The sequence below is a fragment of the Corythoichthys intestinalis genome, chromosome 14, assembly GCF_030265065.1.
Source record: "Corythoichthys intestinalis isolate RoL2023-P3 chromosome 14, ASM3026506v1, whole genome shotgun sequence".
In the NCBI taxonomy this organism is placed as follows: domain Eukaryota; kingdom Metazoa; phylum Chordata; class Actinopteri; order Syngnathiformes; family Syngnathidae; genus Corythoichthys; species Corythoichthys intestinalis.
In genome coordinates this window covers 1,432,416-1,449,635 of record NC_080408.1, presented here as the reverse complement: position 1 = coordinate 1,449,635, position 17,220 = coordinate 1,432,416, and the positions used below count along the sequence as shown (strand labels likewise).

The following is a 17,220-nucleotide window of genomic DNA, read 5'->3' as shown; positions in this document are numbered from 1 at the left end:
AAAAGTAGAGCGCTAAGCGCTAATAATAAAGCGCTAATCACTAATAAATAAGATTAACGTTACTTTCACAAGCTCACGTAACGTTAGCCCTGCGGAGGTCTAGGTTTCAATTAATTATGACCACTGTCGATGCGTGGCTAACGTGTCTTACATACAGGCTTTAACATAACATAGCGTTGTGGAGTGATGAGGGTGTAAAATAAAAACTCAATCATGCTAACTATCAATTTTAGCTCAGTAGTCATTGCTGGATAAAACACCAAGTAGCACTGGTCCCTATTGTGCTCCAATACAGCCTGTATCATACATTTATTTTGAACACTGCAAAAACTCAAAATCCTATCAGGACTTATAGTTTAGACTAATTTAAAACTTAACTAGAACTTAAAAATGGCTTGACACAAATAGAAATTCAATTGAAACATGTGGGAAAAAATCCTAACTTTTAAGTGATGTGTGTTATCAAGCGTAATGACATTTTTAGGTAAGATATATATATATATATATATATACAGTGGGGAGAACAAGTATTTGATACACTGCCAATGGGAAAACCCATTGGCAGCATATCAAATACTTGTTCTCCCCACTGTATATATATATTTTTTAATAAGATCTATAAGTTTTTTGAGTGAAAGCAGTGAATTAGTCTTTTTTTTTTTTTTAAATTCTAGTTAAATCTGAGATGCAATTGTTGGCTGTTTTCAACAATATACATCGAAAATAAAGACATTGATTGACTGAAAATGGTTCAAGATTAGATGAAATGTCTTGTTTTCTCAAGTATATTTATAATTGCTCTTCACCTAAAAATATATTTGTTTTATCCGATTACTCGATTACTAAAATATTCGATAGCTGCAGCCCTAATTTAGATTGTCTCTCACAGCGGACATTACAAGCACCTACCATGAAAATTTCAAACCTGCCCATCATTTTGAGAACTTGCAAAATTGCAGGGTGTTCTAATACTTATTTTTCTCACTGTATGGCAGCCAGTGAGTTGATTTATTTGGCCAAAAATACACTGGTCCGGCCCAGAGTGAACCAAAATGAGCTCTAAATCTCCACTACGTCATCTAAAGTTGTCCTATCAAGGAGTTATTTTTCCGGACATGCTCTATAAATAAAAAGGAGTCCACTCAAATGGCAATGGCGTCCCAGGATAAGGAATTTCTTTTAATTAAATAAGCAATACAAAAGCATTTTCCCATCTGAGCAATATAAAATGTTGTATTCCGTCCTCACAAGAAAGGCAATCTTCAGTCCACCACCACGAATCGAATGCCTTTACTGATCTGCGCACGTCGGGCTTTCAGGATGCGGAATCTCTCGTTCAAGCTCATCGACGTTTGCTTTTAAAAAGGAGAAAGACATTTTGAGGTCAAATCATTGACAAAGTGCGCTGCGCGTCTTCGCTTTTGGACTTACTGGTTTTCCAACACTGTTGATGTCAAATTGGAGGGGGACACCTTTCGGGTCAGTCTTCACCGCCGCCGTTTCCACCCGGGTCACGTCGGGTTGCGTCGGGGGGTGCAGAGTCCAAGCCGAAGGAGGTCTACGCACAAAAAGCGCTCCTATTTATTCTCTGCGCTTCAAAACGGTTCCCCGTGTTTTTCGGACTGTAAGGCGCACCGGACTATAGACTAGTTTCCGAAGCAAAAAATCTTTGACATTTTCTGTCCATCATTAAACAAAATTATTTTGGGGTACACAAAGGGTGAATTCCAGCAGTGTGGTTTTCGTCCCTAGGCCGTGGAACAGTGGACTAGCTCTACACCCTCGGCAGGGTCCTCGAGGGAGCCCCTTGGTAAGGGCTGTGTGGTCCCCGTACGACCGGTGTCAGAGTTTGGTCCGCACTGCAGGCAGTACAGTGCCTCGCAAAAATATTCGGCCCCCTTGAACCTTGCAAACTTTTGGCACATTTCAGGCTTCAAACATAAAGATATAAAATTTTTGTCAAGAATCAACAACAAGTGGGACAATCGTGAAGTGGAACAAAATTTATTGGATAATTTAAACTTTTTTAACAAATAAAAAACTGAAAAGTGGGGCGTGCAATATTATTTGGCCCCCTTGCGTTAATACTTTGTAGCGCCACCTTTTGCTCCAATTACAGCTGCAAGTCGCTTGGGGTATGTTTCTATCAGTTTTGCACATCGAAAGACTGACATTCTTGCCCATTCTTCCTTGCAAAACAGCTCGAGCTCAGTGAGGTTGGATGGAGAGTGTTTGTGAACAGCAGTCTTCAGCTCTTTCCACAGATTCTCCATTGGATTCAGGTCTGGACTTTGACTTGGCCATTCTAACACCTGGATACGTTTATTTTTGAACCATTTCATTGTAGATTTGGCTTTATGTTTTGGATCATTGTCCTGTTGGAAGATAAATCTCCGTCCCAGTCTCAGGTCTTGTGCAGATACCAACAGGTTTTCTTCCAGAATGTTCCTGTTTTTGACTGCATCCATCTTCCCGTCAATTTTAACCATCTTCCCTGTCCCTGCTGAAGAAAAGCAGGCCCAAACCATGATGCTGCCACCACCATGTTTGACAGTGGGGATGGTGTGTTCAGGGTGATGAGCTGTGTTGCTTTTACGCCAAACATATCGTTTTGCATTGTGGCCAAAAAGTTCAATTTTGGTTTCATCTGACCAGAGCACCTTCTTCCACATGTTTGGTGTGTCTCCCAGGTGGCTTGTGGCAAACTTGAAACGAGACTTTTTATGGATATCTTTGAGAAATGGCTTTCTTCTTGCCACTCTTCCATAAAGGCCAGATTTGTGCAGTGTACGACTGATTGTTGTCCTATGGACAGACTCTCCCACCTCAGCTGTAGATCTCTGCAGTTCATCCAGAGTGATCATGGGCCTCTTGGCTGCATCTCTGATCAGTTTTCTCCTTGTTTGAGAAGAAAGTTTGGAAGGACGGCCGGGTCTTGGTAGATTTGCAGTGGTCTGATGCTCCTTCTATTTCAATATGATGGCTTGCACAGTGCTCCTTGAGATGTTTAAAGCTTGGGAAATCTTTTTGTATCCAAATCCGGCTTTAAACTTCTCCACAACAGTATCTCGGACCTGCCTGGTGTGTTCCTTGGTTTTCATAATGCTCTCTGCACTTTAAACAGAACCCTGAGACTATCACAGAGCAGGTGCATTTATACGGAGACTTGATTACACACAGGTGGATTCTATTTATCATCATCGGTCATTTAGGACAACATTGGATCATTCAGAGATCCTCACTGAACTGCTGGAGTGAGTTTGCTGCACTGAAAGTAAAGGGGCCTAATAATGTTGCACGCCCCACTTTTCAGTTTTTTATTTGTTAAAAAAGTTTAAATTATCCAATAAATGTTGTTCCACTTCACGATTGTGTCCCACTTGTTGTTAATTCTTGACAAAAAAATTAAATTTCATATCTTAATGTTTGAAGCCTGAAATGTGGCGAAAGGTTGCAAGATTCAAGGGGGCCGAATACTTTTACAAGGCACTGTAAATATCCCATAATACAGTGAGCACAGCTGCAGCTTATAGTCCAGTGCAACTTATCTATGAACAAATGCCTTTTTGTGTCAAATTTGGTGGGTGGCGGCTTATAGTCAGGTGCGCCTTATAGTCCAGAAAGTAGGGTATTCATTTTGTACATTCCACTTACCACGATTTGAGAGCTCAATAAATTGAAGAAAAGTACGCCTTGTGTTTGGAGTGTTTGTTTTTGGGTTCGCCGCATAGCGTCACTTTCACACGCCGCATCAAACAGCGCCAAGCCACTTCTGGCTGCATTTTTGACACATGAAAAATAGCGAATACTACGGTGTGACGGAAAATTTTAGTGGTTTTGAAACCGCAACGTTTTCACACCACGGTAAACTGTGAAACCGGTAACTGGCACATGCCTACACTCCATACGCTCCAAATTTTGGGGGCAAATGAAGCATTTTAAGTGCGCCTTACAGTCCAAAAAATACATTAACCAATAAACTATTTTAACAGTCCATCAATTGTTTGGACATTGTTGACTTTAGTGAGTCTTACTCAGGCTGAGTCATGGCAGTAGGGTTGTCTATGGAGATCGTAAGGAGTCCCGTGTTATTTGTTGATGTGCGCCATCTGCTGGACAAAACAAAAATTGAGTCAAATTTCTTCACTAAACTCCAAGCTGTTTTTTTTTCATGAACTGCCATTAACGTCCATTCTTCTGCCAGTATTTTCAATGACTTTGTCACTAGTAAAACGTTCATTCACTACCAGCCTCCCACTCCACATCAAGTTACTGGCAGCTCATGAGTGACGTTGCTAAATTTTGGAGATCTAAGAAACTAACTCACGGACGAGTTCTGACGGGAAGCGTGTGAGGATTTGCTTTACGCACCAGAGCTTGCACCTGAAGTGAAGCAAAGAAATGACTTCATTTTTAAAACATGCTCCGATTTCTCAGCAGAAATTTTACCTTAAGTCCTCTGTGATGAAGAAACGTGGCTTGGCGTACGTCCGTCTGATGCGCGGGAGGGAGACGTCTTGAAAAATAGAATGCAAAAAAAGCAAATAGAGTTTCTGTAGTAGACACATTCAATTTGGTGTGGTGACCTTTGACCTCTCAAACCCAAAACTGAATCGCCTCTTTAGTTCCTATGAAAAAAAAAATCGCTTTCTTCGTTCTTGGGTTTTCTTGAACACATATTAACTGAATCTGGCCCTGTGACCTTTGACCCCACAGTTTCTGCACCTCTTCTGTTTCATATTACATACAAGTTTAATAATAATTCCTTATTCATTCATGAGTTATCTAGAACACAAACGTAGACATTCAATTTGGAAGAGTGACCTATGACCTCAAATTTGATGCGATAAACAATGACAGCCGTCATGGGATAATCACTAGTAGATGTCCAATCCATATGAAGTGGGAAGGTTGGCGGCAAATTTGTTCATTCGTTGACAACCCTCCCAATTCAAATGGAAGAATTCAAATGGAAGGGATGTCTATTAGTGATATTCTCATGACGACTATCATCATCAATGGCAGCTAGAGTTAAATTGTGGGGTCATAAGGTCAAAGGTCACTGGGCCAACAATAGGTTGGACTTCTAATTAGTGATACTCATGATGACTATCATCGTCAACTGCAGCCAGAGTTAAATTGTGGGGTCATAATGTCAAAGGTCACTGGGCCAACAATGGATTGGACGTCTAGGGTCACCGATGGCACTAAAATATTGAGCATTCACAGCCAGTTGTCCCAAATATACTGCATGTCTGAAGTGAGTTATCTTGAACACAAAGATAGAAATTCAATTTGGCACAGTGACCTTTGACCTCAAATTTTTAATTTTAAGTAAAAGACAATGATAGCCATCACTGGTTCATCACGAGTAGATGTACAATCCATTTGAAGTGGGAAGGTTGGCGGCAATTCGTTCATTCGCTGAAAACCCACTTCAAATGGAAGGGATGCCTATCAGTGATAGACTCATGACGGCTATCATCGTCAATGGCAGCTAGAGTTAAATTGTGGGGTCATAAGGTCAAAGGTCACTGGGCCAACAATGGATTGGACTTTTAATTAGTGATACTCATGACGACTATCATCGTTATTGGCAGCTAGAGTTTAATTGTGGGGTCATAAGGTCAAAGTTAATGGTCCAACAATGGATTGAACGTCTAGGGCCAACGATGGCACTAAAACATGAGCATTTACTGCCAGTTGTCCCAAATATCCTGCATGTTTAATGATGACTCATGAATGAATAAGGGATTTTCTTGAACACATAGAAATTCAATTTGACACAGTGACAACCCTCCCACTTCAAATGGAAGGGATGTCTATTAGTGATAGACCCATGACGACTGTCATTGACAATGGTAGCTAGTTAAATTGTGGGGTCATAAGGTCAAAGGTCATTGGGCCAACAATGGATTGGACGTCTAATTAGTGAGCAACTATCATCGTCAATGGCAGCCAGAGTGAAATTGTGGGGTCATAAGGTCAAAGGTCACTGGGCCAACAATGGGTTGGACGTCTAATTAGTGATAGACTCAAGCAACTATCATCGTCAATGTCAGCCAGAGTTCAATTGTGGGGTCATAAGGTCACTGGGCCAACAATGGATTGGACGTGTAGGGCCATCAATGGTACTAAAACACGACCATTCACAGCCGGTCGTCCGAAATATCCTACATGTTTGATGACAACTCCTTTCTTTGTTCTTGAGTTATCTTGAAAATATCGACCAATTCAATTTGATCTCATGAGCCCAAAATCTAACCATTACTTATTACAAACACATATTTATTCATTCTTAAGTGATCTCGACCACAGACAGACATAAGGAACTGATGACGATAACGGTGCTCGCCATCTTACTAGAATGTAGCTAGCAAAGGTTTTCCTCACCGTCGTCGCAGTTGAAACGGGCTGTTGACTGGAGTTTCCGTCCTTGGGACTTGAGCGTTTCTGTACAAAGCGAAGCCGGCCAGATGAGGGCGCCGAAGGAACGGTTGGAGCTTCGGCTTGCTTGGCTAAAAAGAAACCAAAAAATACACCCTCATTTGTCTGACAATCCAACATCACATAACGCGCAAAGTCACCTGAGCAGGTCGTCTGACCAGGTTCTTCCGGGACGCCAGACCGCTGACGACGCCCTGCCCTCGCCGCGTTCTTAATTTAGTCGCTCCCCCTCCTCGGAACACGCCGTCTGGAACGCGTTTCGGTACGGATCATGTGTCCAGAAGGCAACGTAAAAAAGAAATGTCACATACTTTTTGTGTTTCTGGACCAAGTTTTCATGTTTCCTTGAGTTGCTGAGGGCGTCGTTTGCCGGCGGAGGGTTTGTTGATTTGCCTTGGGTCGTTTCGGTTTTGAATGTTGCTCTTTCTTGTTCAAGCGGATGATGTCATCTTTACAAAATCAAACAGAAAACTGATTACAACTTGTGGTGGCAACTTTCCCAATACGATACGCGATACAATGTAAATGCTAACTTTGTATATTTCTCTTTCTGCAGTCTCGTGTTAAAAAAAACACAAAGGAACACCTTTAGAAAAACATGAAAAACAGCCAAAACATAAAATTGCGAAAAACACAAAAACTGAAAAAAATTTTGAATAAATGCTAGAAAAAAAGCATTTGGGTATGTTGCTATTATGGGTATGTCAATACCACTTTAAAGTAGATGTTTTTAGAGTACAGTATTTAACTTATTGGTTTGGTTGGGTGAGGGGCAGAGTTGGGTGGAGTACCCAAAAAATGTACTCAAGTAAGAGTAGCGTTACGTCAAAAATATTACTCAAGTAAAGGTAAAAATAGTCGTCCAAAAAATGTACTCAATTACAAGTAAGAAAGTATTCGGTGAAAAGAATACTCAAGTAATGAGTCGCATTGTGAGAAACTGCTTATATTTTTGTTAGATTTTTTTTTTTTTAAATCAGTGGTATTTTTTCAAGGCACAAAGTTATGTACCGTATTGGCCCGAATATAAGACGGTGTTTTTTTGCAATGAAATAAGACTGAAAAAGTGGGAGTCGTTTTATATTCGGGGTCTAGACATTATACCCATTCACGACGCTAGATGACGCCAGATATCATTGAAGCGAATGCTAAACTTGACTCCCCAGGCCAAAGCGACCCCTTATGGTTAATTAAATTATTGCAATTTTGTTGTTTTATCACAATAGATTGGTTGATTTACATTTCAAAAACCAGAAGCCATTCATTTACGAATGTGATTGCACTTTAGTTTACATATTTAACTGTTCAGATATTAAGAGTTTAATGAGGCAAAATATTTTGTTTCACATGTGCTGTAATTATTTTCTGTATAAAAATTAATTCGGTGTTCAAAAAGTCTTTTTTCAAACTTGAGTTTGAAAGAGAGGGTCTCGTCTTATAATCAGGGCCGTCTTATATTCGGGCCAATACGGTATAAACTAAGAAATACAAAACAAAAAACAAACAAACAAAAAAAAAACAACAACAAAAATCATTGAATTCCAATGACGGGAAAAAAATTACATATAACACCATTTACCATAAACGAAGCATTATTCGTCCAAAGAGCATGAGCGCCCTCTGGTGGAGAAAACAGTTCCTACTCTGAAAAGTGAAGAGTTCCTTCGTAATTAGTATTTGGAAATTAAAAGGATCATATCTCCAGTTTTCCGTGGTCAATCGGTGCCAAATAAAAACTGGGAGAGAGGGTAAAATCCTCACTTTTGATTCATGTTGAGGGCAGCTCTCTATATCAAATACTTCATTTTTTACGGTGCTTTAAAGATTGAACAGGCTGGCGTAAAGATAGAACAGCTTGCGTCTGATTGCTACAATGGAGTCAAGTGATTATTGTTGCCACGTCTCATTGGTGAAATCGGTAGAGCTACTTGCTACTACTGCAGCTGATACAGCTACTTGGCGTCGCTGGCAAAAAATAATGAATCTAATATTTACACTAAAGAGGAAAAATCAAACTCTTGTGTAGCCCAAAGTACTCTTAGAAGTAAATTTTTCTCAAAAAGTTACTCAAGTAAATGTAACGGTGTACATGTAACGCATTACTACCCATATCTGATGAGGGGAGGGTCAAACAGAAAGGTAAGATGATGCTCAAAGCTGGAGTATAGTGTTAAAGTGTTCAAATATCTGTAATACACCCTCAACCTCCCTACTCAACTGGTTGTTGCCTGCAGAATTTTTTCCGCTACCACTGCCCCACATATCAGAGGATTGTCTTGAAGGGCCCGCGAAACAGTGAAGGGGCCCGCAAATAATCATCTCATACTAGATGTTCACCTCGGGGGGCGTGATTATACTTATGCACCTGGGCCCTGTTCACATTTGTTCCGCCACTGGTTAAAATAGACATTATTCTCCAGTAGTGCTGCAACGTACTGTACTCAATTAACTCGAGTATTCGATTACAAAAAAAAGATTCGAATTAAATTTGGCTGCTTCGAGTATTCGTTTAATTAAAGTGGCGTTGTAATGGTTTGTTTTGAAAGTGTTAGCATTTAGTTTTATTGATTTGGGTGGATACACGGCCCTCTAGTTTACCTCATTTCACATGGCTGAATCCATATGCCCCCTGTTAAGACCAACATAAGATTTGTTTGAGCTAATGTTTTTTTAATGCACTCATAATTTAGTTTATTTGTACATTTAGCCATTTTTCGTGGGAATATGTGTCTGAACCATTTGTTAAGAGCATTGTAAAAAAAAAAAAAAAAACGTTAGCACTTTATAGCATTCAAGCTAGCTGACTTTTGCTATGTAAGTTATCCAACTGCTCTTTTGTTGTACATAGATCCTCATTTTTTTATACTGTTAGAGGCTCAGCTCAAGTATTTTAATCTTTATGTTCCTTATCCGATTACTCGAACTAAATAATTAATCGAATAATCGACTTTTAAAATAATCATTAGCTGCAGCCCTATTCTCGAGGAAAACTTTTGATCTGGTGTAAAATTTTGCTAGCAACCCGTTGGTTCCTTTATAAATATCTTTTTACACCGACATATCGATTCTAAATATCGCGATATTGACACACCCCTAACAACAGAAGACTGGATGAGTAACAGAAAGACACGATGTTGTGGGTTTTCTGCAATGACCTAGCTCGTAAAAGATGACATTTACTAGTAAACATTTTCAACCAAACTATGGTAATGCAAGTGAAGTACTTACTGGCAGCACCAGCTAGGAATTTATAGGCCATTTTTAGAATGAAGCGTCATGCTGAGGACCTTACCGAGTGACATGTCCACTTTATCGCGAGGCAGCGTTTTTTTTAAATGACGTTTATTCATCCCGGAGGACGGCACGGATAGATTAACACGGCCGGAAGACACACACACCAAAAAAAAAAAAAAAAACAGCGTGACGCTGTAAAGTATTCTGCTAATTGTTTCAAGCTAAATTGTCGCCCTGATCCCGCCTGGAAACTCCCCCTCCTCCAAGCGTAATATTTACCGCGCATGCGCGTCAATGAGCTAGCCAAAAGCGGGTGTAGTTGTAGATGGCTGCGTCCCATTCCGTTGATCAGAAACATACTTGCAGAGTGTAAACAAAGACAGACTGAAAGCTAGTTAGCTAGATTAGATATCTTGTTAGATAAACAGAGTGATAGATAGAAACAGATATATTTTTTAAAAGTAGGCTAATACTTGGTTTTTAATGGATGGCGAGTAGAATAATCAAGCTAAATGGAACGCCTCCCACTGTGTTACAAAATCCTGACGTCATTGCTCTCGTAATTGCTTGTGTAAACTCGCATGCGGCAGTTTCGTGTACAGCAGAAATTACAGGTAACATTTCATTTAATCTCATTTTCCTTTCTCCCTCCATATCACCGTTTATGAGGCGTTGTTTTACAAGGAAGTAAGTTGCTCGCTGTCTTACTTCAGTGTTGCTAGCAAAGTCCGTCTTCCATTTGTGCTTATTACTATTGTGTTTTCACAGCGCATTTTCCTCTTTCCTTACCGAGTCACTCGCCGCAATGTCTGACAAAAAGCGCAAAGCAACCTCTGCTGCTGCCGCCGAGTCCGGTGCCAAGCAACGAAAAGTGGCTTCTAGTCAGGTTGGCAAGGTGGAGAAAGAAGCAGGCTGGCTGAAGGACCTACTCCAACGACAAAGGTGCGAAAAGAAGGACGTGAAAGTCAACAAGAAACGCCTTCGCTTTATCTCAGACGCACAACAGACGAAGCAGGACTCCGCAGGGGTGCTGTATTGGATGTTGAGAGACATGAGAGTACAAGGTGAACACGTGACGTCACAATGAAAAATCACATGCAAAAGTAAAAGTCATTTTAACATTTTATCAGTGGTAACGACACCCAGTTTCAGCAATGAGACGCAATAACAATGTTTTTTCACTAGAGGGCACTCATGCTCTTTGGACGGGTGACGTTTCATATATGATTTTCTCGTCGACATTTGATTTTTTTTTTTTTTTGGACCTGATATGGTCATGTAATAGGTTATAGTACGATATAATGAGTTCGTATAGATGACGTGCTGAGAAAAAAAAACATACAATTAATTAACAACAACAACAAAAAAGAGACATTGTAAGCAGTTACTTCAGATGTTACTTGAGTATTCTTTTCACCAAATACTTTTTCACTTGTACTTGAGCACAATTTTTGGATGACCACTATTACTGGGGTAATATATATATTTATATGTATATATAATTTTTTTGTATAAGTAGCCACCAACATTTTTTTTTGCGACAGGAATTCTTTGCTTATTAAGGCTGTGAGTTTGGTTTTTTTTTCCCAGTCACAGTAGAAGTAGCCACCAACAACTGACTTTTCACATCATAAAAAAAAACAAAAAACAAACAAAAAAAAAAACATTAAAAGACAGAACACCAACATATTGCATTTTCTTTTTTGGTCCACGATCCTCCAATGACTGCCATGTTTGTAATGGCACTTCTGTTAAAAAACAACAACAACAACTAGTCATAAATTAAATATGAAAATAAAAAGAGTAACAGGCACAGACATTAGGTAGAAACCGAAACCACGGCCTGACCGGATGATGTTCAACAAGGGGGGGGGGGGGGGGGGGGGGGACAAACTAAAATGACTGCCTGAATCCTAAAAATACTTTTTGATACAGGTCGGCTGTTACTGATGATGTCAAACAGTAGATTATAGCAACAGAATCAGAATTTTTTTTATTTTTGTAGTTTGTTCCTGTTTTGTCCTATGCTCAATGCTTTTATTCCACTAACAACCACTAGATGGAGACAGTACTTTGTTTGCTGAAGATGCTTGTATCTCAAAAGCTTCCACATTAAATGACCACAAACTGTAGATACAACTTTGTTTGCTAAAGGTGCTTGTATCTAAAACAAAGCATCTAAGTCAAGAATCTTGTAACTTGAGGCAACACTAACAATTGATTAATGATTATTATTTAAAATCAGGCCGTTATTTTAACTTGAAAGTGCAGGAAATGTACAAATATGGATGATTACGCTTCTGTGGCTTTCTAATGATATAATATTTTATACTCTTACATGAGTGAAATTTTTGACCACCCTACCCACCTCTGATGAAATACCTGTTTTGATTTTGAAATGATTTATTATCCGATTCCAAAGGGTTCGATGAATTTGTATATGTTGTAAGCATGTGAAAGTTATGGGTTTCGGTACCTTTTAGGAAGGGAACCACTGTACTCACATCAATTCATTGTTTGTCATTGACGTCTACTGATGATAAACTCACAATTGGACGTCCATTGTCGTCAATAACACTGAAAGAATTTAACTATGTACTATTTCTTTAGATAACTGGGCATTTATCCACGCCCAGCGTCTTGCGGTGAAGAAAAATCTACCTCTCCACGTCTGCTTTTGCTTGTTTGCGCCCAAATCCGAGCTGTCCACTCTGAGACATTACAGCTTCATGCTGAAAGGTCTGGAAGAAGTCGAAAAGGTACACAAGAACATTTTTACAAGAGTGCTTCTCGAACTTTAGTCACAATGTTTTGGATCGTCGTCATCCCACAGGAATGCAAAGCTTTAGACATCCAGTTCCATTTGCTAAACGGTGCAGCAGGCCAAGCGCTGCCCGCCTTTGTGTCCGAGCGCGGATTCGGGGCGGTGGTGACCGATTTCTCACCCCTCAGGGAACCTCTCAAGTGGTTGGATGAGGTGAAAAAGAGTCTTTCGGAGGATGTTCCACTCATTCAGGTAAAATAAACTAAATCCACTTTAGATTTATTATCAGGGTTTCTCAAGTATCGTATGTCAACTGTGGTTATTTTTGCAAAATAAGGGTTGGGGTGTGTGTGTTCATGAAGACACTGTTCTAGCTCCATTAAAGAGCCTATGACAGGATTTATAAAAAGTCTTAAATAGCATTATTATGTGAATTACAATCATATTTTGAGATGACTGGACTATATACAACAATTTGGCAAAGTGCAGATGATGAGAAATTAGTCGTTTAATCTGCTTTTTAGCCCTGCCTATCATTATAGCACTCTAGCGTAACCCAACTGGACAAGATGTCGGCAGGGTCATGATTTCAGCTGATTTAGAATTCAGCCCATTGAGGGGGAAGATTCAGAACGAGGAAAATGTGACAAAAAGAGCCCCAAAATGTCATTGTTTCAGTCTCTCTACTCCAATATTTTTACAGGATATTCTTTTTATCCAAGTATTTTTCCCCAACTGCTAAATAAATGGTATGGTCATGACAAATAAGTCTTGTGCTAAATGGAATATGAAAAATAAAAAATGCATTAATTCTGTATGACATGGCAAAATTACTCCATATTGGTCAAAACTGTTGCACCTCCCGAATGATGTTTTATGCCACCGGAGTTTGTCCAGCTTTTGTCATTTCCCTGCCCCGGCTTCAGAGAGTGTAAACACACCAGGAGGCGTGACAGCTAGCCGACATGCTAACCCAAACTGAGTTATGTTTCAAAGTCTTATTCTTGCCTTTCGAAGCGAAAAATCACACAAAACTACCCTGGATCATATCACACGGCGGCGGGGTTGTTGATCGTCTTCGCCGATCATCAACTTGCCCGGCGGCGAGCAAGTTACAGCTCGTCGTTCCCTTGACAGGAGAGCTCGTTTGCCGGGGAAGCAGCTGGAGAATGACCGCCGGACGAACCGGCCGGCGTCGGAAGAGCGCGAAGCTGCCACATGGTTAACACGAATATGGCGTAAATTATGCTTAACTAAACGGCGAAGATGTAAACAGTGAGAGAGCGGCGTGCAGTTGTTTTGCAGCTAACATGGCAGGATGTGTCCTGAAAAGAACTTTTCTACATGTCCGTCGATGATCAGACATAAGTAAATAGTCCATTATTTAAAAAAAAAAAAGTTTGTAGTGTTTACTTTGTAATCGCTGAATTCGTGGCCATTTTTCACTCAAAGTTGCAATTTCTGATGTGGTGAAAAATTTGACAGAATACCAGGCACACGAAGAGGGCAATAACCGACTATAGCGCTCTACCGACGGGCATGCGACGGTCTAAAGGGGGTGTGCGACAAGCCGCCGGTCGTCGGCCGAGTGGCATTCTCGGTGGACGAGGAGCATTGTCAACTACAAAATGCAAGCCACCTCCGTATTAAAACGTGTGCCATGATCCCAGTATTTGACATAATACAAAACACAATGTTTACTCACTTCCTTGTAAGTCCAATGGTCCCACAGTTGTTGGACGTGTTTTGGCCAATTTTGGGGTGAAAGGGAACTTTCTGAAACCCAAAAAAGGCTCACACGCCTCTCCCTGGTGCAGCTACAAAAGCCTGCAGCCGTTTGGCTGGCGCGATGCGAAAAATAAACGAATTCATCCGCAAAATCAGCTGAATCCGCAGTCCATCTGCATGCTATGAAGCAATGCTGTATTGTGAGACACTGAACCGGGTAACGTCACATTCACATTCGTCCCCAACCCGAGACTGGAGCCGGAAGTCACTCATTTTCATGGCGCGGGATTAAAAAATTGAATAAATAAAACGATCGCTTCCACACACAAATCCAAGTGGTCCATTTCATTCAGTAGTAGAAAATACTGTGTGAATTATGAAAAAAAACCATGCATTTTGGTGTCATGGGCACTTTAAGTGGATTGGGGGCGGGTGGGGTGGTTTTACATACAGTTTGTGGCGTCCAGGTGAGTTTAATTAATTGCAAATAATGTGCCCGTCACTTTGACGGCCTTACTCAGGTATTGTCTCATTTTTTGTACAGGTTGATGCCCATAATGTTGTTCCATGCTGGGTAGCCTCTCCTAAACTTGAATATGCTGCCAGGACAATCCGTGGGAAAATTACCAAACTTTTACCTGAATTTCTGACTGATTTTCCCGCCGTTGAGAAGCATCCTTACACGGCGGCAAAAAACGGCAAAGTAAGTTGGTAAAAAGTAACCAATATATTACTTTAAAGTAACAGAGTTACTTTCACAATAAACAGTGAAGCGTAATCAGTAATTAAATTACATTTTCAAGTAATCTGTGACAACACTGTTCACTGTTCAGGAAAACACTGATGGCAGCTTTTTTAATCAAATAATTTGTTATTCAAAATATATATTTTGATACAAAAAAAAGTTTGTCAGAAATGGCTTGAATCTGAAATGTGTAAAATATGAAGTTTTGTGTGAAATATATAGCTTTCACAAATCAACTCATGTAAAATTGTGACTTGAATTTGTGGTAGAATGATGCCATATGCGTGTTGGTCCAATTTTACCTTTTTTTTTTTTTTTTTTTTTCAGCCAGTGGACTGGGCAAAAACTTTGTCCTCCCTCTCGTTGGACAACAGCGTGGGGGAGACAGAGTGGGCTCGGCCAGGCACCGCGTCGGGAACGGCCATGTTGGAATCCTTTATCGATCGTCGACTCAAACTGTTTGCCACTCAACGTAACGACCCCAACGCTCCCGCACTCAGCCAACTCTCCCCTTGGATCCGCTTTGGTTAGTAGAAACGAGACCTGGTGTTTCCTTAGTCTCATTGTTCTCGTATTGAAATGGTAATATGTTACAGTTTGGTCCATATCAAATAATAAATAAGAATCAAGACTGTTTCACGTCAGATACAGTGGGGAGAACAAGTATTTGATACATTGTCAATGGGAAAACCCAATGGCAGTGTATCAAATACTTGTTCTCCTCACTGTATTTATAAAGAATTCGGGGATTAAAGCATTTATTCACAAGAATTTTCACCGGAAAAGCTTTGTTTACATCAGGCGGCCGCTAGCTACATTCACTAACAGGCTAGCATTGTACTTCGACATATTTATGTAAAATAAATGTTAAATGCAGGTTTTGTTGTTGTTGTTGCTTTTAACCAACAATCGAGACAGTTTTACCTTCATATCTATAAAGAATTCGTGGATTTGAGCATTTATTCACAAGAATTTTCAACGAAAAAAACTCTGTCTGTGATTCCATTCGGTCAGTTTTGAGGGCCTCGCCAACAATGTACGCCCCCTATTTATCGGCCTCGTGCCCCGTGTCCGGTCAATACATTATGAAGTTTAGAGGTATATTTTAGGGCTGTCAAACGATTAAAATTTTTAATCGAGTTATTCACAGGTTAAAAATTAATCGCAATTCAAATATCTTTTCTGTAAATTATTGTTGGAATGTAAAGATAAGACACAAGACGATTATGTAGATTCAACATACTGTACATAAGTACTGTATTTGTTTATTATAACAATAAATCAACAAGATGGCATTAACATTCTGTTTAAAAAGCATACGACATGAGGAAAAAAAGTCTTAAATAGCATTGTTATGTGAATTAGAATCATATTTTGAGACGATTCGACTATATACAACAATTTAGCAAAGCGCAGATGACGAGAAATGAGTCTTTTAATCTGCCGGTTAGCCACGCCTACCGTTATAGGGCTCTAGCGTCCCCAACAGGTGGATGACGTCAGCGGGAGACTGGGCTCATCGGTTTTACTATTCAGCCCATTGAGGGGGAATTATTCAGAACGAGGAAAACACGACGAAGAAAGCCGTAAAATGTCATTGTTTCAGTCTCTCTACTCCAATATTTTTACAGGATATTCTTTTTATCCAAGTATTTTTCCCCAATAGCTAAATAAATGGCTTGAGAAGGACCAGTCAGCCCGTCGAGGGTAAACTATCCACAACAAGGAAAACGCGACGAAGAGAGCTGCAAAATGTCATTGTTTCTGTCTCTTTACCTCAATATTTTTACAGGATATTCTTTTTATCCAAGTATTTTCCCCAATTGCTAAATAAATGGCGTGGTCATGACAAATAACAGTCTTGTGCTAAATGGAATATGAAATAATAAAAATGGACTTATTCAGGACGCCATGGCAACATTACTCCATAATGGTCAAAACTGTCGACTTCCCCTTTACTGTCGCACCTCCCGAATGATATTTTATGACACCTAAATCGGACATATGTCATTTCCCTTCCCCGGCTTGGGAGAATGTAAACAAACCAAGAGGCGTGACAGCTAGCCGACATGCTAACCCGAACCAAGTGATGTTTCAAAGTCTTCGAAGCGGAAAATCACACATAACTAGCCCGGATTATTTGACATGACGACTGGGTTGTCGATTGTCCTCGCGGATCGGCAAACCGCCCGGCGGAGAGCAGTTTACAGTTCGTTCCCCGGAGGAGGGCGGCTGCAGTTGTTGTGCAGCTAATGTGCACGAGGAGAGCTTTTTATATGCCTATCAATGATCAAACGTAAGT

The 17,220-nt window shown here is 40.2% G+C and overlaps 2 protein-coding genes across 6 annotated transcripts in view; one reads left to right on the top strand and one right to left on the bottom strand.

Moving 5' to 3' along the window:
* Positions 1-1,096: 1,096 nt before the first annotated feature.
* On the bottom strand, positions 1,097-10,626 carry LOC130929857 (UAP56-interacting factor-like). 4 transcript variants are annotated; one of them, XM_057857453.1, is made up of 9 exons: positions 9,676-9,824; positions 6,759-6,896; positions 6,588-6,694; positions 6,394-6,518; positions 4,450-4,516; positions 4,328-4,383; positions 4,035-4,112; positions 1,432-1,558; positions 1,097-1,355 (listed from the first exon to the last, which is right to left on the bottom strand). In XM_057857453.1, the coding sequence occupies exons 1-9, from the start codon at positions 9,704-9,706 to the stop codon at positions 1,263-1,265; spliced, it is 822 nt and encodes a 273-aa protein (XP_057713436.1). In that variant the 5' UTR covers positions 9,707-9,824; the 3' UTR covers positions 1,097-1,262. The 4 variants fall into 4 exon arrangements, with proteins under 4 accessions (XP_057713436.1, XP_057713437.1, XP_057713434.1 ...); XM_057857454.1 differs by lacking the exon at positions 9,676-9,824 and adding an exon at positions 10,471-10,626 and having other exon boundaries at positions 1,112-1,355; XM_057857451.1 differs by having other exon boundaries at positions 1,114-1,355; positions 9,740-9,957.
* The window catches only part of cpdp (CPD photolyase), a 27,772-nt gene continuing 20,525 nt past the window's right edge, over positions 9,974-17,220 (top strand). Inside the window, exons 1-6 of one of the 2 annotated variants that reach the window (XM_057857449.1) lie at positions 9,974-10,368; positions 10,450-10,745; positions 12,292-12,440; positions 12,515-12,697; positions 14,718-14,876; positions 15,246-15,444. In XM_057857449.1, the coding sequence (XP_057713432.1) occupies positions 10,169-10,368; positions 10,450-10,745; positions 12,292-12,440; positions 12,515-12,697; positions 14,718-14,876; positions 15,246-15,444 (1,186 nt within the window). In that variant the 5' untranslated portion in view covers positions 9,974-10,168. The remainder of the gene's footprint in view (positions 10,369-10,449; positions 10,746-12,291; positions 12,441-12,514; positions 12,698-14,717; positions 14,877-15,245; positions 15,445-17,220) is intronic. The other variant, XM_057857450.1, reaches the window with a different exon arrangement.

Bases quoted from the DNA above. Each gene is read 5' to 3' on its own strand.
- LOC130929857 (XM_057857451.1), bottom strand. From the start codon at position 9,797: ATGAATAAACGTCATTTAAAAAAAACGCTGCCTCGCGATAAAGTGGAC. The intron at 6,695-6,758 runs GTATGTGACATT...AACGCGTTCCAG, and splicing joins TTGGTCCAGAAACACAAAAA to ACGGCGTGTTCCGAGGAGGG. The intron at 4,517-6,393 runs GTGAGGAAAACC...CTATTTTTCAAG, and splicing joins CCGTTTCAACTGCGACGACG to ACGTCTCCCTCCCGCGCATC.